Genomic DNA, 19,757 nt, shown 5'->3' with positions numbered 1-19,757 from the left:
CAGAATGAGGGCACGAGATCTTGCTTTCTTCCTGTCCTTGGTTAGAAGCACAAGGTTCCTCCATATGATAACCAGTTGCTTCTTCAGAGCCTCCAGTGGGGCTGGGATGGGTTTGGTTCACAGGGTGCCGCTGATGTGTGTTTTCAGGCACAAGCAGTTTTGTGGATTGTCTGGTTTTGTAGTGGGGGGAGCAAGTGCCACATGGAATCACGTGGCTCTGAGGGGTACCGGAGTCGCCCATCCCTCCCATCCGTGTTTAGGAGATGAACGTCGGGCCCCACCCTGTAGGTGATGACGTTCAGGCTCTAAATCAGCCTCCACAGCACAGACAGAGCTGGGAAAGCTGCTAGAGAAGCGAGAGGCATTCTGCCTGGAAGAGAGCTGCTACTGTTCTGTTCCCACAGCTCTTTGAAAGCTCCCACTGTGAAAAGCACTTCTTATGCCTGAGCCATGACTTAAGACTGAAGGAACGTGACCTTTAATTAACTGCGGGTGTGAGAGGGCGGGCAGAGGGCCCTGCGGGAGGACACCCAGGTGACTGCGGCGGGGGACATGCCTCCCTCGGTCCCCAGTGTACCTGGCTTGAGATATTTTTAACTTGGGGATTATCATACAGCCTTGTAGAAGCAGGGGTATGAACATTAGGTCCTAAGGCAGCAGAGGAGGGGCCTCCCCCCTCTGAGGCAAGATCAACACCTTTGGTTAGGAATCCCTCAGTTAACTTAATGTATCTGGTAATGAGCACTTGTGCTGTATCCAGCTCTGGAGAAGCTAGGGGGGATGGAAGAGAAAAATCGAGGCTCTCTGGCCTTGAGAAACTTCCAGATGTTCTGGGTCGGGGAAAGAAAGCATCCTGAAATAACACAGACTTTTTTGCAATGAGCGTATAAAGATTTGTCTGGCCCAGTGCTCAGAGCTGAGATAGTGAAGATGACTGTGGCTGCAGTGCTGGGAAGGAGGTGGCGTGTGTCCAGAGCCTTGCAGAGCCAAGGCTTTAGGTTGGTTGACGTTAAAGGGAAGGGAACTGTGGGAGCCAGGGAGAGCCAGGGTGAGGGTGGTGTGGCTGGAAAAGTGGGGACAGATTGTCCAGGTTCCGGAGTCTTTCTAGGCTTTAGGAAGGAAGGTGCAGTGAAGAAAAGTCAGGCTTGGCTTTCAGACATGAGCAAAACAAGGAGGGTTCTCTCAAAACCAGGACGTTTTCTAGCTTACGTGGTATTCAGGTCACGTAGAGCATGAGTGAGTGAGTATGGTAGTCAGGGCTCAGTGCCCAGACGTGGTGGTGTGGGCCAGATGTGCAGCCCAGCCCTCCCTCCTGCGCTCTGAACCTGGGTAGGTCCTTCCACCATGCCCACCTCCCCCATCTGACCTGGAGCAGCCCCCGGCCTCCACCTGCCCTGTGTACCACCATGTCCCTGTTCCCTGGCCTCACCATGCCCAGGGCCATGCAGGTGACACAGAAGTATTTGTAGAGCATCCACGATGTACCTAGGCCTGTGGGAGAGGCGTGGCTCACAGCAGCACAGGTGTACCAGAAAACACTCTTCAGAGTGCTTGGTGCACGGTGCGAGGGGACTTCATAAAGTGCCTGAGCCAGAGCGACAGGAAATAGGAGGAAATAGGTGTCTTCTGATTCCCGTTGGTGTGAGAGAGCCAACCTCACAGGTGGTCCTGGAGAGAAGATCCAGCTCAGCTTGGTTTTATTTAAAGATTATAGAACTTGAGCTCAATAAAAGGGATTTAGGGAGAGAGAAAAACTGAGGCATAGGATAGCAGAGTAGAGCCAGGAGTCTGTGTCCTGACCGCCAACAGAAGCGGAATAACCAAAGAGGGCAAAATGTGTGTCAGTCACCATGTTTTACTTCTGTTAAATTATGTACCCGCGGCAGTAGCCCTATAAGGGAGGTGGTGTTATCTTTTTTTCACTGACTGAGGCTCAAAGAAGTAAATGACTCTCCCAAGGCCATGTTAGTAGTTACGGGGGAGCCAGTACTTGGGAGCAGCGCTGACTCTGAAGCTGGTGCTCTTAATCACCCTGCCTCCCAGACGCTCTTACGATGCTGCTTCTACTACTGTGAACCCAAAGGTATTAAGTTTTTTGTGGAGCTGAACTGGGGTCTTTCTGCCAGGAAATATTTATGCTGTGATAGAGACAAGGTTGCATCCTTGGGGTGTTTCACCAACTAGGAGCCGTATGTGACCAAAACATTAACTAGTGATTGGAAGTTGTCGCTGTTTATCTTGAAAAACAGCTGTGTTGATACCAGAATTTCCCTGGTCTTATAGCTGCTACTTCAGTTGCTAAGCTCCTCTTAGAGAACCAGTCCCCCAATAACAGCACCAGCAGGTGAGAGACACTTGGCTTACCAGCAACATGGGTGGGAAAAGATGCTGGGGTTTGTGTTGTGTGTGAGTCATCATTCAGAAAGGCTGACATCACCTTGGCCTCCCTCCAAGAGACAGGCTTCCCTCTAAATCAGGGAGGCAGTGGGCCTGCTCTACTCAGACCCAGCTGGGGTGTAGAGTTCCCAGATGGACGTTTCACTTCAGGATCCAGACGAGGGAAGGGCTGGAATCAAAGGAGAGGTGATGAGGGGCTGCAAGAACTGTGGCTGAGGAGTGTATTAGGCGGGATGCTTTTGTTGGCAGGTATCCGAAACCCAGATCAGCCTGCTGAGCCACAAGGGGAATATACTGGTTCACGTAGCCAGGGCTTGTGTTCCAGGAGCTCAGGCCATGCCACCAACTGTTCTACTTTCCACACGGCCAGGGAAGAAACGTGGCCACTTGCACACTCAGGTTGGCTTCATCCCAGCCGAGCCTCCCTGTGGAGTGAAGGGTGGGGGATTCCCTAATGGAAAGCAGACTGGGCAGAAACAAGAAACACAGCAGCAGGCAGCACAGCTACAGTGTGGTCGGTTGAAGGAGGAAGGGGCAATGCAGGCAAGACATAGAGACAGTCTATAAAGCTTTAAAACGTTACCATGTGTCTTCCGTGGCTCTGAGGGGCGATTAAAACAAGTGGATCACAGCTACAAGTAGACAGGTTTTAGCTGAGTAGAAGAAAGACTTATCTAAAAGGGCCACCACAGGTCACAGTGACCTCCCCATCACTGGGGCGCAGCTGAGGCCAGGTGAGCACTGAGTGGGATGTGACTGGATCAGGAAAACCCTCAGGCCCGTTGACTCTTGAGATCCTGTGACGTGCTAGACAAGATGAGCTGCCGCGAGCCCAGTGGGGTCCCTGAGACGAGGGCCTCGGAAGACACAACTGAATGGGCGGTGTAGCCCAGCCTGGTCATGGAGATGGCGCCGAGCACAGCCCCGCTGTGACCAGCTTCTTGTGAGAGGTCCCTCCTGGGTCCTTGTGGGGAGAGGTAAGCCTCTCTGGAGAAGGATGGTCTCCCTGCCCCCACCAGGTTGGCACAGGGTCCCCCGCGTCCCTGTCCCAAAGGCCGCAGACTTAAGGATCCAGAGCCCATGTCCCCTCCACCTCCTTCAGCTGATGCTTGGGTTCCAGAACCCCTTGGTGGTGTTTGCCCACATGTTATGGAGCTTGGTCTCCTGAAGTGAGCATTCCTGCTGGGGTGCCGAATGAGCAAATAAAAGCAGACTCCACTCTCTTAGAAGATGCTCTGTGTTGGTGTCCTCTTTGGAAATGCTTACTTTCCTGGCATTTTACTTGGCAGTGCCAGGGTGGAAAGGGTTTCACGCCGATTGAGCATCTGTCCTTGCCTGGCAGTTGTGGGGCACCCGTTGTTCATTATCTCACTTAATCCTCTCGGCACCTTTGAGCAAATAAGAATTATTATCCCCACCTTACTAATCAGGAACCCGTGTATCAGAGAGGTAACTTCTGCAAAGGTATGCAGCTGAGATTCGAACCCTGTGACCAACTTCACACCTGCCTCCTTTCTTCCGTGTGCCATGTACCTCATCTGCCCTGAAGTTGCATTCGCTGAGTTGTATTTCTGGCATTAATGTTCTGCTCTTCAGAACCCTACACCGGAGCCAGGTCTGAAAAGGGGGTGTGAAGTTTCGCTGTTGTTTACGGCTTGAATTGTTTTTATGCATCTGGGAAGCACAGCTGGTAAAGTGAGGTGGGGGAAGGGCACCTGCAACTACACAGGTGGTGCCTTTTAGGTGGAGCAGATTGTCCCTAGTGAGGAACGTCATCAGTGGCTCCAGGTGCCTGGCCTTTGGACTTTTCCTGACAGAGCCTGAGATCTAGGCTTCTCTGTTCAGAGTCTGTTTCCAGTTAGATTCTGGAACAGAGTTCTTAAGTCATGGTCTGGAACACCATCTATCTCAGAATGATCTGGGAGCTTGATATCAAATTGCAGATCTGGGGCTTCCCTGGTGGCGCAGTGGTTGAGAGTCCGCGTGCGGATGCAGGGGACACGGGTTCGTGCCCCGGTCCGGGAAGAACCCACATGCCGCGGAGAGGCTGGGCCCGTGAGCCATGGCCGCTGAGCCTGCGCGTCCGGAGCCTGTGCTCCGCAACGGGAGAGGCCACAACAGTTAGGGGCCCGCGTACTGCAAAAAAAAAAAAAAAAAATTGCAGATCTGGAGGGTTCTGTTGAATTAGAACCACTGGAAATGATGCCCAGAATTCTGTGTTTTTAAAATCAAGCTCTGGGGTGATTCTTGTGTACAGTAAGCAGAGGTCTTTTATTCTGAAGAGAGATTGTTAACGCTGGTCATGAACTAGAGCAGTGAATATGGATGCTTGGGTCTTATCCCTTAGAGACTTTGATTTAATTGGTAATACCCAGGTATTACTCTTTAAGAAAGACACTCCCTAGGTGTTCTAATGTGTAGGTATGGCTGAGAAACATGGTTTAAAAGCAGTGGTCCTCGAAGTGTGATCCCAGATGAACAGTGTCAGCAATTCCTGGGGCTCTGTTAGAAATGAGCAGTCTTGGCTCCCACCTCAGAGCTGCCCAGTGAGAACCTTTGGAGGTGGGGCCCAGCAAGTGTGTATATTCACAGCCCTCCAGATGATTCTGAAGCATGCTCAAGTGTGAGAACCATTTTTCAGTGGAGTGATTCCCACTCCTGGCTGCACATCAGACTCACCCAGGAGGGCTTTTAAAGAATCCCAGTGCCTAGGCCCCACCCCAGGCCAATTACATCCAAGTTTTCTTGGAGTGGGACTCAGGCATCAGTCTTTTAAAGGTCCTGGGTGATCTCGGTGGTGGAGGCAGGGTTGAGGTCCAGTGTCTTAGTGGGTGGGGACGGTTCCTTCTCAAAGGAGCAGGAAGCATTTGGCATCATGGGTAAGACATAGTGGTTTAGGTGTGGAGGCGAGGGTCTGAGGGACCAAAGGTGGGTGGGGCTGAGACTAATGCATGGCTCCACTCTAAACTACAGATTCAGTATCTTACAGTATGTGATGGGGGGAGGAGAGGGGAAGAAGCAGTCCCCTCTTGCCTTCTGTGGCAGAACCAGGAAGGACATGGGCACTGGAATCAGCACTCTCACGTAAACTAGCCTGCACGAAGGTCCTTCAGGCAGCGCTTATGGTCCGCCATTTACGGATGAGGGAACTGAAGTCTGGAAAGGTCCACCGGCTGGGAAGCCGCATAACCAGACTGAGACACACTCATTTGAACTGCACGACGCACATCCTCCTTAAGGTTTCCCCTTGCCAGTTCCCCAAATTCTGGCTCCTTCAAATGTCATTTGATGTCTTACCTGTTACGATTTGTTGTATTTGCCTTTTTGTTTGGAACAGATAAAAAATAATGAACCTTTGATCAACGTGCTTTACAAAGTGCTGAAGAAGTCAGCACAGGGCTGTCGGCCCAGGAGAAGCGTAAGATGATCTGATCTGTATCTCCAGGCGGGGCCATTCCATTGCTTCTGGCTCAGTGCCGACTCCATCACTTGCTTCACCAGGGGCTCTCCTGACCGCCTCCAGGCTTCCCGCGAGTCATTTCGGTTTATTTTCTGTCTATTGAAGCTCCCTCAGCGTTTTGGCTGGTGCACCAGGCTGAGCCTCTCATCCGTAGTGTTTTGTGACTCCATCTTTTGTGCTGCCATTGGGGGCGGGGGGGTGGGTGGGGCTTGCCTAGCTTGCCACCAGCTTGTGTTGTGTCCCCATTCTCGCTCGTCTGCCTTCATGGTGAGGGCTGCCCTAGAGCCTGGGTTCCTTGGGAGGGAGCAGCAGTTCCTGGGCACCTTGGAGGAGCTGGGGTGTCCTGAGATTCCACCGTGGCCCTGGGATTAGGGTGGCTCTTCTTCAGGGCAGGGTGTTGATGTTTGAAAACATTCTGGAGCTGGACTAGAACAAAACGCCCACCTCCCCACCATCCACCCTTTGAGAGATGCAGAGGTAGTGCCTGAAACGTGGCCAGCTTTTATAGCATTCCAAGGGAGGCTGCAGGTTGGAAAGCAGGAGCTGTGTCCAGTCATCTTGAGCCCTGCATATAGGTGTCTTGGGGTGTGCTGGAGGGGAGTAAGATGCCTGGGAGGCCTTTAATTGCTTTCCGATGTGGAGGCTCTTTCAAATGGATGAGTGCCCACTAACTTTCACTTTTTCTGGTGACAGAGCTGCTAGGGACCCATAGTTGATGTTTTGAATGGATTTAAACATTGCTATCACAAATGTGCAATTTTAAAAGGAAAATGAGATGTAATATACTGTTTGTGGCTGTTTCTTAGAAGCCTCAGCTCTCTGGAACAAAGCTAAATTCAGAAGCTTCAAGGGCCTGTGAGTTGTGTAAACACTGTCACGAAGCCCCTGCTCTAAACCCTGTGACCTTTACTCCACAGAAAGAGGTCTCAGGCCCTGAGCACAGCCAGCTTACCTCGTTTTGTCACATTCACAGACTCACTAAGCAAACGCTTCTCACGCCGGGCCCTGGGCTGGGCTTTGAGGGTACAGAGAAAATACATCACAGTCCCCACAGTCCCTCCTAATTAGGTTATTGTCAAGTGAGGGGAGACAACAGATCATCTACTAAGGCCCATAATAGTGGCAGACACAAGGGGTGGGAGGATGTCCCTTGATGGGTACCAAACCCAGATGGAGGGAGGGAGACAGGGAAGAGCAGCAAGTGTGTCCCTTCTGCTGAGTTTCTAATCCTCGTAGGCTCAGTCATTTGAACTCCTAATTCATAGCACCTTAAAAGCAGCACATTAAAAGGGGACAAAGACAAAGTTACTTCTTAGGAAAGAGGGAGTGCTCATATCCTGAGAGAGAGAAGAAACATTATAAGTCAATCTGAAATGGAAATGAAAGCGCAGAAATTGGGGAGCATTTAGCTAGATAGGCAAACAGTCCTAATCACGAACTCCTAAGGAATTCTATATTACTGATTTTTGTAATGACTCTGATCCATCCCCCAAAAGGTTGAATTTATATTCAGTGTTCTGTGAAGGTAGTAAAGGACATACTTTTAGAAAGCTTTCCATCAAAAAGTTTAAAGGACAGCTTTCTGAAAGTGCGCTTTTTGTGCAGAAATACCTCATTCCTCGCCTGATGGTGCTGGATAAATGAGGCATTGCTCAGTTAGACTCTCTGCCTAGCTATTTCAGTATCAAAAACATATCACCTGGAAGAAGCTTCAGTGACATAAAGGGAAGAGTTTTGCTAACAGGAGAAGTCCCCAGAGAATTATCTCAATTTGAAAATGATTTCTTCCTAGGAAGCGAGGCAAGGGTCAGCCCCTTGGAGAGTAGACAAGCTTACGGCCCCTCACTTTGGCAAAGGACTGTGACACAGAGTGGAGACGCCCCAACCGCTACCTGCTAGGGTCCCAAGGCCTGCCTGGGAAATTCAACACCTGCCTGGTGTTGGTGGTTCACCAGGATTAATTCCCCTTCCTCGCTTCCCACACTGCGCCCCCTACCCTTGCAGGAGCCAGCATTTTTTGTGGATTGTTGCTGTGGTCAGTGTGTTCTGTGACTGTGTGTATGGTTGTATGTACACATACTTTGCCAGTTTGAAGAGCAGAATTTGGCTGGAGTTCTACTTTTTCTAGGACTGACCTACATGTATTTCCCTTTCACCTACCTGTGAGGCAATAAGCAATTTGCCGAGTGCATTCCAGTGTGCCAGGCCTTCTGTTCGGGGCTGACTTTACCAAGATAAAGAAGACTGTGGTCCCTGTCCTCTACTGTGCCACCAAAGGGAGCAGGGGAATGAGTGGGGGCAGGTCTGCAGCCCAGGCTCAGCCTTCAGCTCAAGGCGTGGAGAGGGCTTCTCCCTTGACCTTTGGATTTGGGCACATGGTCGGCTTGAGTTTTGAGGGGAATGTTTGCTAATATATCTCTGCTTCTGATTCACACTCACAAACTAAATGGAGTAGGGAGAAAGCGAGGACCATTTCTCCAGCAGCTGTGTGTCCCTCCATACTGGAACCCTTTGCATAGTGACTCTGCTATGGCTAGCTCCATCCTCCATTTCTCTGGGCAGATTTGCAAAATGGAGTTCAGCCAGACGGCCTCCCCTACAAGGGGCACGTTTGAACTGGCCATCCCTGACCATGGTTTGGCCATGGGGGTACATCTGTGAAAACGGTTCCCCTGCCCCTGCACAGTTTTTGACGAAGAAGGAGATTTGGAGGAAATGAAAACACGGACTAAAAGCGTTAAGTGTTTAACTTCGTGAAGGTGTCAGTGAGAGATGGGCAACGTGTCGCCCACGCTGGGTCTAGGGAAAGATGGCAAATGTTGTGAAATTCCACTGGCTTCTAAGTTTGGGTGATTTTTGTCGACTGCTTTGTGGTTTCCTTTCTTGAGAGGACAGGGTAGCTCGTAACTTGTATTGCAAGTACAGCCATTCAGGGATCAGTTGAAAACCTCAGCCAGGAGCAATCCAGTTTTCTTCTCTTGGCCAGATCCTCTTCCCAAATAGCAGAAGAGTGAGGAAGGCTGATCTTAGTCATGGGGAGGTGGGCTGTGCAGACTTCCTTGAAGTAAGGCTCAACGATGCCCAAGGGATTTGCTAGTTCTTCTTGGTCCACCCATCCTATTGCACTGGGCGGGGTCGTGGACTTATGTTAATTATGTTTAACCCCAGGTTTAGTAGCAAAACTCTCTTATCAGTGGCGAATCTTCCACGATTCATACTGAACTCACTTGGGGCAAATTTAAGCCTTTACAGTTGATGATACTGTAACTTGAAAGTCTGTGTTTTCTTCAATTTGAGAAATTTACAAGTACTACTAAAAGATCTCAAAAAGGTTTTCTTTTTTCCCTGAAATGAAATAAGCATAAAAATAAAGCAGGTATTGCCCAAGTTTTTGCCCTTTCCGTGCCGTGACCCTACCTGCCACTGACGAGACTTCCACACCTGTCCGTTGTAGGGGTAACTTTCCTTCTTGGCTTCTGATTCCGAACCCCGTGGTTAAACCTCCTTTAAATTGTTCACCTCCCAGATGACAGGCCGGGATCTTCTCAAGGACCGAAGTCTGAGGCCAGTGAAGATTGCCGAGAGTGACATTGACGTGAGTGAGCAGAGTAACGGGCTGACCCCTCACCTGCCTGCTGCCTCCAGACCCAGGGTGGGCAGCTTCAGGCAGGGTTTGGATGGATCTGTAGCCAAAGGCTTTTGGATCATGCTCCAAGGCCATGGCCTTTTCTCATCATCCCAGGCCCTCTCCAACCTGTTCTTGTTCACAGGTTAAACTGAGCGTCTTCTGTGAACAAGACAGGATCCTCCAGGACTTGGAAGACAAGATACGAGCCCTTAAGGAGAACAAAGTATGTATCGGTTTTGCGTAGTCTTGGGCTGGGTGGCAGGGGTTTTGTCATCCTGTGTTTCCTCAGTATAGACTGGACTCTCATGTTAGTACTGGACAACAGATGTCTGTTTATCCAGAACAATGTCTTTGAATTTAAAGGGTATTTCTTGTGGGGTTTCTGTCTGAACCCAGAGGAAACCTTACAGGGAGACCTCAGCCTACTTATTCCAAGTACTACCTCCCTGACCTTAATTCTGCTCTGGGCCACCCCCACCTCTCCCTGGAAGCCCTGTGAGGTGAGCCTGGGAGAGGACGGCTCCACTGGCTTGCAGTGATGACCCCAGGCTCCTGAACCCCAGGGAAGCGGGGGCTGCCTTGGAGAAAGTGGCCAGAGTCATAGCAGGGCAGAGGCTCTCACTTCCTAAAGCTCCTTTCCTCTAAGGATCTGGGCCATAGGGGAAGCAAGTCTGGTTGGGAGGGGAGGAATAGGCTGGTAGCCACTGATGTTTGGTCTCTTAGACACTTGTGTGAATTTTTTCTTTTCCGCATTTTAACAAGGCATTATATTTGTGACGCTCAAGGTGTATAAATAACATGGCCTTTTTATTCAAGTGCTTAGAGAGTTTTCCATCTGTTCTTTGATTTAGCCTCATAGTTTATCCCCTAAGGAGTGGATGGCCTAATGCCCAGTTTATAGATGAGGAAACAGGCACAGAGCTGTTAGGTGATTTGTCCCAGGAGGCCACCCAGCAGAGTCAGAGCTGGAATCAGAGGCCTTGACTCTCAGGCCCCTAGCTGGGTGCTGGCCCCTGGCCCCTGGCCCCTGGCCCCTGGCCCCTTCAGCCTCGGTTAGATCCAGCAGGTTTGCTTAGTTCCTGGCGTGGCGGGGCGGGGTTGGAGGGGACGGCCTCCTGGGAATGTTCTGCCATTCTCTTGCTCTTTGGCCCCGGTCTGTCTGGTGCAGGATCAGCTGGAATCCGTGCTGGAGGTGTTGCACAGACAGATGGAGCAGTACCGAGACCAGCCCCAGCACCTGGAGAAGATTGCCTACCAGCAGAGGCTGCTGCAGGAGGACCTTGTCCACATCCGGGCAGAGCTCTCCAGAGAGTCCACTGTGCGTAGATGGTGTGGAGGGTGGCAGACGCTCCCCTGCCCTCCCCAGCATGGGCTGGCCAGGGGGCTGCTTTTCTCACCTCCCAAGCTGTAGTGGAGTTGGTGGCCGGGGGCGAGAGTCTTGGCATAGGAGAACGCCTCCAGGCTGCCTCCTAACAGTAGCTTACCTTGTCTCTACCGGTGCCTTAAGGTGCTTTCTGCCAGTGACTCCTGGGTGGCTACAGCGACACCCAAGGGGTCAGATGTTTGAGAGCAGCCTGCAAGACTGTTCCCCTGATCTGTGCACAGTTAACTCTGAGACGTCAGAATTTCCACTCTTTTATTTGTCTGTCTGATGTGGTACAGGCCCTTTCTGCCAGAGCTGGGAACCAAAGCATTCCCAAGGGTGGGAGAGGGGACGGTGCAGGTGGCCTGTCTCTCTCCCCAGGCCTGCCTGAGACCCACCAGGCTCCCCTTCCCTCTTCCCCTGTCGGGTCAGCAGTGGTCAGGAGCACAGGTGCTCATGGGGCCTTCTGAGGGGTGGGTGTGGCATAACGAAGAATCAGAAGCATTTCCTTGGCCAACAGGAGATGGAAAATGCCTGGAATGAATACCTGAAGTTAGAGAGAGATGTGGAGCAGCTGAAGCAGACCCTGCAGGAGCAACACAGAAGAGCCTTTTTTTTCCAGGTGACCCAAGGGTTCTTCATCCCTTCTGAGCTCTGATTTCTTCTTGGAGTCTTCACCTGTGGGGGATGTTAGCCCTACTCAGGGGCCTTCTCTTTTTGCACCTGGACTCAGCCTGCTCACCACCCCAAGAGCTCCCTTGGGGAACCCTTGCCCCAGCCAGGCTGTCGTGAGAAGCCTCGCCTCAGCTCCCCCTGCCTCTTTGCTCTCAAAGACAAGCTCCTGGGCATTTTTCTAAGGGTTTTACTACTGATCATTTGGGGAAACAGCCCCAAGGGGAGACAGTAGTGACCTAACCTTGCAGATACTTGAGGGTGATCCGTGTTCCTGGTTCTTGGCCCTGCCTTGGGTTCCTAGCTACTCACTTAGCAGCAGGAAGCCCCGCCTCCTTCCCTCCCGGACTCCTGAGGATAGATGTTATCAAGCCTTCACCTGATCAGTAGTGTGAATTCAGGCCAGGTGGGGTGATACCCATTGCTGTGGCCCCTGCCTCACTCAGGAAAGGCAGCCTTAGAGCCCTGCCTTCTCTGCCCTAAAACCAGGCTGCCCCGTTGATAGCTACCTCTGCCTCCAAAGCTGAGAGGAAGAAAGGCCCTGTGTGGTTTTCCTTCTTCCAGGTTGGGTCCTCCAGCTGCCAGTGTTCCCCCATTGGGTGCCCAACCAGGCTTCTCCCCCACACTCAAAGTTTTGAAAATGGAAAATAGCCTGCTTTTGAACCTAACTTCAGATCTGTATCTCTTCTTTCAGGACCCTGACATAAATTCTATTTATTTGAATTCAGCAAGCATTAACTGAGGGTTCTTGTGTACAAGGCAGCCAGTTGGGCCAGTCTGGGGGCCAGGCTTGCTAATTGATGAACTAGTTCTAGCCAAGCCTCTTCATTCAAGTGACTTAATGAATGTGTTGACTCTCTTCACATCAGCATCACCCCAGAAAACTGAAGGAATTCAGGAGGAGGTTTAGGTTTGTGGACTAGGAGGCTTTTCCCAGGCCCTGCTATGCTTCCACTCACCTCCACTCAGCGCTTTAGAGCTGGTCCCAGAGAACCTGGTCTAGGAGCACGTGGAGGAGACCCTTGCCTGTAGTTCAGGGTTGGCCTGTGAGGTCACGCAGAACTTGTCTGTCTCCTGTGGCTGTTGGGTTTTTCCCATAATTTCCCTTCATTTGAGCTAACATTTTCCTCTTCTTTTTGTATCCCCAGTATTTAGCATAGTGGCTTGAAAATAAATAGGTGAATATTGTTGGCAAAGTCCTTTAAACAATTGTTTCTAGTTACTAGTTCCTTGAACTGTTCGGTCTGATTAGACTTATCTTCTTGGACTTCAACCATCCACATTAATTTCAGCCATAATTTTTTTTTTAGCTTTTCATTCCTTATGTTTCTTTAATTACACAGAAAACACATAAATGCATCTCCCTGGAAAGTCCAAACAATGAGAAGTAAAACTAAAACAGGACACACAAGCTCCTCCTCCCTCCTTCCCTTCTCTGCCCAGTCCCTCACCTTCCCAGCATGTAATCAGTGCCATCGGTTTGCAGTGTTGCCTTCCAGACCATTTTCTGTGCATTTCCAAACGTATGCACGTACATAGTATCATATAATTTATTTGGGGGAGGGAGTTGGGCTTACTTAAACAGGAATCATACTTACACATTGTTTGGTAACTTGCTTTTTTTGTCATAACTGTATGTAATGGAAATCTTTCCAAGAAAGATACCGCCAAGTTTATGCTGCCCTGTATGGTAGCTATTTAAATTTAAACATAAATTAATTAAAATTAACTAAATTAAAAATATATTCCTTAGCCACACCAGAATTATTTCATGTGGCTAGTGGCTTTCTGTATTGGACAGCACAGATTATGGAAGATTTACATGATCTCAGAAATTGTATTAGACATTGTTGGTCTTGATGCTACAGATTTCATAGTGTGTGGATATCCCATACTTTATTTAGCCATTCCTCTTCTGATGGGCATTTAAGTTATTTGCAGTGTTTTGCTTTCATAAATGGTATCACAGTGAGCATCTATGTAACTGCCTTTAGAGCTTGTTTATGAGCATTTATCTAAGATAGGCTCCTAGGAGTGGACTTGTTGGGTTGACTTGAGTGTACATCTTAAATGTTGGCAGATACCGCCAAATCACCCTCTAAAAGGCTGCACTCATTTGCCCTCCCACCCATAGTGCATGAGAGTACTGAACCTGTTTACCCACATCCTTGCCAACACTTGATGTTATCGGTCTTCTTAGTTTTTGCCAGTCTGCGTGCTGAAAAAGGACATCATGTTTTTATTTGCGTTCATTTAATTACTAGTAGGTTAAACATCTTTTTTTATGATTATTGGCTATTTGTATTTCTACTGTGCCTTACTTCGTGGTAATGTAACATACAGCAGGCCCAGGATCCTTTTTTCCCTCCAAAAAACAAATGGGTGCCACGTATAGGTCTTGTCACGGACTTCCTAGAGAACTTAGCCCTATAAGTCACTAGGAGGTAGGCCAGTCTGAAGCCTGGTCCCTGCAGCTTGATTTCCACCTAGCCTAGTGGCATTGCTCATGCTTTCCCTGAGTTCCACAATGACCCGGGAAGCTCACAAAGCCTTTCTTTGAGCCGGCTCTGTGCTAACTGCTTTGGTGTAATTCTAGGCCAGGCAAGCTGTTAGAGTCCTGAATAAATCATTGACGCTGGAGATAGGCTTGCAGCCCCATATGCAAATTCTCAGCAGTGGGGCTTGGAAACTCACCCCTCTTTAGCCAGGGTTGGCTGTGAGAAAACCCATAGCCTTTTGAGTAAAGATGAGTAGCTTTATTTATGAAGATCCTCATGGCCACCCAAGCAGGGAAACCAGAGGGTAAGAGAACTTCCAGGTAACCCTGAGAGTCAGTGAGAGGTGAGGCTACGTGTAGGTGTCCCTACATCTGGACAGTGAGTTCAAGCCTTCGCTGAATGTAGTACATTGGAGCCTTCCTGCTCGGTGTGATGTGAGGATACAGGTATGAAACCCCACTCTCGTGTTCCCCAAAAGCTTCCTTCACCTTGTCGTTAAGTTCTGAAATTCCATCGTCCTTGGATTGAAGTTCTCTGGCCTCTGCTTCTCTCTGCTCTTCTCTTACACGTTGAGGTGACAGGCAAAATGGGGGCAGGATTGTGAACTGACAGGTAGAAGTACGCCAGGTAGACTGCCAGGGGAGGAAAGAGAGAGAGAGGGAGAGATGATCTTAACCCCATGGTCCTTCTTCACCTGTTCCCAAACACTCTGCTTGGGGACCTCAGCTCTAGAGAGAATCCTGTTAGCTCAGTAACATGTCTGTTTTAGGACACTCCTTCTTTAGTGGGGAGCTGAGCATTAAGCCTGTTATTTGCTTATCAGCCCTGAGGATGTGCACTGGCGTTGGAAGGGTGGAGAGAGTATGAGAGTGTGAGCTCCCCTTAGGAGGGAGGCTTCAGACGTCTGTTGTTATGCCTGTTAGGTAGTATTTGATCAGGGAATTTTATGTGATTGGTCCTTTATTTATTCAGCGTACATGTATTGAGAACCTGCTCACTGCCCAGCCCTGTGGGGATGTATCCAGGAGCAGTGGTCCATAAATATCACACACGTGAGAACTCTTCCAATTGAGGCCAGCGATGTACCTGGAAAGGAGATAGGGGTGTGGAGCCTTCCTTTTCAAGTCCATGGGGTGGGACCATGATAATTTTTTTAAAAAGAATACCATATCTGATGTTTACACAACTCGATTAAAAGGTGCCCACGACCCTTTAATCACAGCAGACCTTGCTCACCTCTTTCTAGGGCCTCTTCCCTGGTGGTTTGGGTGTAGCTTCTCAGAGTTTGCACATGGTTGTATAGCCTGCCTCTTTTCCCATCGTACTTTAAAAAAAAAATAACAGCTTTATCATGTAATTCACATACCATAAAATTCACTATTTTTTTTTTTTTTTTTTTATAATTTTTTTTTTTTTTTTTTCGGTATGCGGGCCTCTCACTCTTGTGGCCTCTCCTGTTGCGGAGCACAGGCTCCGGACGCGCAGGCCCAGCGGCCGTGGCCCACGGGCCCAGCCGCTCCGAAGCATGTGGGATCCTCCCTGACCGGGGCACGAACCCGTGTCCCCTGCATCGGCAGGAAGACTCTCAACCGCTGCGCCACCAGGGAAGCCCCTAAAATTCACTATTTTAAAGTATGTAATTCACTGATTTTTTTTTTTTTTTTTTTTTTTTTTTTTAGCACATTCACAGAGTTGGGTAACCATCCCCCCAGTCAGTTGTGTAACATTTCCATCAAGCCCCCAAAGCAACCCGGTACCCATTTACAGTCACTCCCCACCCCAACCCCAACTTTCTACCCCTGCGCTAGCCAACGACTAATCTACTTCCCGTCTTTATGGACTTAATCTATTCTGGACGGTTCCTATGAATGAAATTATACAGGATGTGGCACTTTGTGTCCGGCTTCTTTCACTTAGCATCACGTTTCCAAGGTTCATCCATGTGGTAGCAGACATAGTACTTCATTCCTTTTTACTGCCAAATAATATCCACTGCCCCTTATACTAAATCCCACATCCCAAGATTCAGCTCTGTCTTCAAAAAGAGGCTCTTTATGTTCTAGGGATGGTGTAACCTCTAGTCCTTGCCTTCTCTTCCCTTCTGCCGTGGTTGCCTAAGACAGTCTTTTTTTGAATTGTAAAATATATGTAGCATAAAAACTTACCTAACCATTTTTAAGTGTACAGTTTGGTCCTGTTAAGTGGATTCACATTGTTGTACAGCCAATCTCCAGAAATGTTTTTTATCTTGAAAAACTGCAACTCTGTACACATTAAACAACAATCTTCATTCCCCCCTCCCCCCAGCCAAAAGTGGAGCTCTGTACCCATTAACGAAACAATCCCTGTTCCCCCTCGTCCCAGCCTCTGGCAACCACCCTTCTATTTTTCTGTCTCTGAATTTGGCTACTTTAGATAACCTCATATAAGTGGAATCATACAGTATTTAAGGGAGTCGATTTTTAAGTGAGGTGGAAACAGGAAAGGTAGACTGTGAGAGCTTCTCTGAAACTCCTCCCCTGGACCTTGGGCGTCTTTCACGTCTGCACTTGCCCAGGAAGCCATGAAGCAGGCTTGGCTGTAGACCTGGTGGGGTTTCCAAAGGGTATACTGCCCCCCCAGGGTGAGGGGCTCTGTCTGAATGACAGCAGAAGTCCTAAGAAGAAACTTCTGGTGAGGAGCTAAGAAGGAAGTGAACCCACTGCCTCCTCTTCCTCAGGAGAAATCGCAGATACAGAAGGATCTCTGGAGGATCGAAGATGTCATTGCAGGCCTGAGTGCAAATAAAGAGAACTTCAGAATCCTGGTGGAATCGGTCAAAAATCCGGGTGAGCGGGCCATCTTCCTGGGGGTGGGGGTGGTGGAGGCCAGCGCCTGGAGCCTGGGGGATGGCCCCTGGGGAGGTCGGGCCTTCATGGCCTAAGTCACTCCCCTCGTCCTCTGAGGAAGAGGGTCTTTGTTTCATTGCACCCTTTGCTTCTCTCCACACCCCTCAGAGAGGAAAACAGTGCCTTTGTTTCCTTACCCGCCTGTGCCTTCAATCTCTTCTGAGATCAAGCCGTCCCTGCTGCCCAGCCCACCCACCAGCCCCACGCGGACCCCTCTGGAGGTTCGACTCTTCCCCCAGCTGCAAACCTACGTGCCGTACCGACCTCACCTGCCCCAGCTGAGGAAGGTGATGTCTCCCCTTCAGTCACCAACCAAGACGAAGCCCAAAGTTGTGAGTATTGATGACCAGGAGCTGGGCGCTGTCGTTTCCTCTCTGGCAGACGATTGTCCTTCTCTGTCCTCAGGTCCGCTTCTCTTGGGAGAGAAGCTTTTAGGAAAGCTTGGGGAGACAGACCAGCTAGAGTCCTGAGGGGTTCCTGAGCCATGAGCGGTTAAGGAGAGGTAGGGGCTCCTGCCGTTGTGCTTAGTCTCCCAGAACTGGAAGGGCCCTTAGAGGCGATCTAGCCCACTCTCCCATTTTGCAGCTGGGAAAACTGAAGCCTAGCAAGAGGCAGTGACTGCACTGAGTAGGGTAGAATTTGTGATCTGCATCGTGCAGAGAAGTGTGTGGCTGGCCCACGCAGGGCTCCGTGCAAACCTGCGGTTTGGGCCGTGAGCTCGTCTTAGCAGAAAGAGCATCCTTACCTCCACCTGCAGCTGAGGACTGTGCTGGGTGGTGAGGATACATGTGGTCTTCACAGCAACCTCCTGGAGTATAGACAGGAAGGGCAGCATCTCCATCCCACAGGTAAGAGAACTGAGACCCAAGCTGTTAAAATTTGCATGAGGTCTCCATATTAGTTAGTGAATCCAATCCACATCTCCTGACCATTCTTTGTGCCATCTGACATGTAGCTGGACATTCAGCCCTGGTCCTCAGGTTAGGTATGTGGCCCATGTGGTTGCCTGGGCCAACACCTTGGCTTGCCTGGCATAGAGAGGAGGGGCCAAGCCCTTGGCTGAGTCTGGGAGCACAGAAGACTCTAAGGAAATAAAAGATGTGGTCAAGTACTGTGATAGCTCATGTTTTCAGGGCAGGCCAGCCTTGGCTGGAAAACATGAGGGGGCTGGTCCAAGTGACAGGGAAGCTATAGCAGAGGGGACCTTGGAATGGAGACCTCTAGGTTTTCGCCAACAAGGGCTTGAAGGAGCTTTGCCTGGGCGCCATGTATGCTTAGGACGTCTGACAAGATCAGTGCACAGTTCACACGAGTTCCTATACCTGGTCTTCACCGTTCACCTGCTTCCAGCCATGGTCTAGAGCCCAGAGCTGGAAGAAATGGTGCAGGGAACCAGGGTCATTGTGAACTTCTTTATCTTGAGATTTCCTTCCCACTCCCAGATATAAGAGTCATGGAGCACCAGCCACAAAACAGGAGGTAGAAAATAGCAAAACAAATAGCAGGAATGGCTGGGACAGACAGGTGCTAATATAATGCAAGATGCCTGCCCCCTGGGACGAGGAGCAAAGGGAAAAAGGCCTGTGAGCAGGACTGCCTGGATTCCAGCCCTTGTCTGTCTCTGGGTCTTCAGGCAAGGCCCATACCCTCTCTGGGCATCCTCAGTTTCCCCTTGTGCAGAACAAGCAGCTTGAAATAGATGAAGACAGAGGCTCCTCTTCATAGCTTGGTTGCTGTGGCTTGGAAGCAGGGCTTTTCAACTTGGTTGAGCATCAGGGTCACCAAGGTGGGTGGGTCTTCTCTCCCCTCCTTCTAGTTGTATATATGTTCACCAGTTTTACCATTTTTATTGTTGGTTGCTTGTTTTATATTTATTTTTGTGAAACAGTGATATCCATCCTGAAATTGACATAAAACATGGAGATTGGGCTTCCCTGGTGGCACAGTGGTTGAGAGTCCGCCTGCCAATGCAGGGGACACGGGTTCGTGCCCCGGTCTGGGAGGATCCCACATGCCGCGGAGCGGCTGGGCCCGTGAGCCATGGCCGCCGAGCCTGCACGTCCGGAGCCTGTGCTCCGCAACGGGAGAGGCCACAACAGTGAGAGGCCCGCGTACCGCAAAAAACAAACAAACAAAAAAACATGGATATATAATTTAGTAAATAATAATAAAGAGACTACCCATTTCATACCAACACTCAGACCAAGAAATAGGACTTTTTTTTAAATTAATTTTTATTAGAGGATGGTTGTTTTACAATGTTGTTATCCTCCACTGCACAACAAAATGAATCAGCCATACACATACAGATATCCCCTCCCTTTGGGACTTCCCTCCCATTAGGTTACCACAGTGCGTTAGGTAGAGTTCCCTGTGCTATACAGTATGTTCCCATCAGTTGTCTATTTTATGCATAGTATCAATAACGTATATGTGTCGGTCCCAGTCTCCCAATTCCTCCCACCCCACCCCTTTCCCCCATGGTATCCTTACATTTGTTCTCTACGTCTGTGACTCTAAGAAATAGGACTTTGCCAGCAATCAGAAGCCCTTGGGCCTGTGGGTCCCTTCCCAGTGTAGGCCCTTTCTCTTTCTCCCAGAGGTAACCACTATCTTGACTTTTTTGATAATTTCCTTGCTTTTTTGTTTTGTTTTGTTTCACTACCTATATTTGCATCCAAAACACTTCTATTTTGCCCATATATAATACTGTGTTTATTCTTTCATATCTTGCATCCTTTCAACAGTATGTTTGTGAGATTCACCCATATTGTTGCATGTAGCTATAGTTGTTTTTTTTGTTTTTTTTTTTTTTTTTTGTGGTACGCGGACCTCTTACTGTTGCGGCCTC

At 49.5% G+C, this 19,757-nt stretch overlaps 1 protein-coding gene across 18 annotated transcripts in view; it reads left to right on the top strand.

Moving 5' to 3' along the window:
• Positions 1-19,757, top strand: part of PLEKHA7 (pleckstrin homology domain containing A7) — a 213,581-nt gene that overhangs the window by 178,341 nt on the left and 15,483 nt on the right. For all 18 annotated transcript variants that reach the window (XM_032639737.1, XM_032639732.1, XM_032639739.1 and 15 more), the window contains 6 exons: positions 9,384-9,452; positions 9,628-9,708; positions 10,654-10,803; positions 11,369-11,470; positions 16,738-16,846; positions 17,015-17,238. In XM_032639737.1, the coding sequence (XP_032495628.1) occupies positions 9,384-9,452; positions 9,628-9,708; positions 10,654-10,803; positions 11,369-11,470; positions 16,738-16,846; positions 17,015-17,238 (735 nt within the window). The remainder of the gene's footprint in view (positions 1-9,383; positions 9,453-9,627; positions 9,709-10,653; positions 10,804-11,368; positions 11,471-16,737; positions 16,847-17,014; positions 17,239-19,757) is intronic.

The sequence above is a fragment of the Phocoena sinus genome, chromosome 8 (genome assembly GCF_008692025.1).
Source record: "Phocoena sinus isolate mPhoSin1 chromosome 8, mPhoSin1.pri, whole genome shotgun sequence".
NCBI lineage: Eukaryota > Metazoa > Chordata > Mammalia > Artiodactyla > Phocoenidae > Phocoena > Phocoena sinus.
Note: the sequence above shows the minus strand (reverse complement) of the source record. Positions and strands in the feature narration are given on the sequence as shown.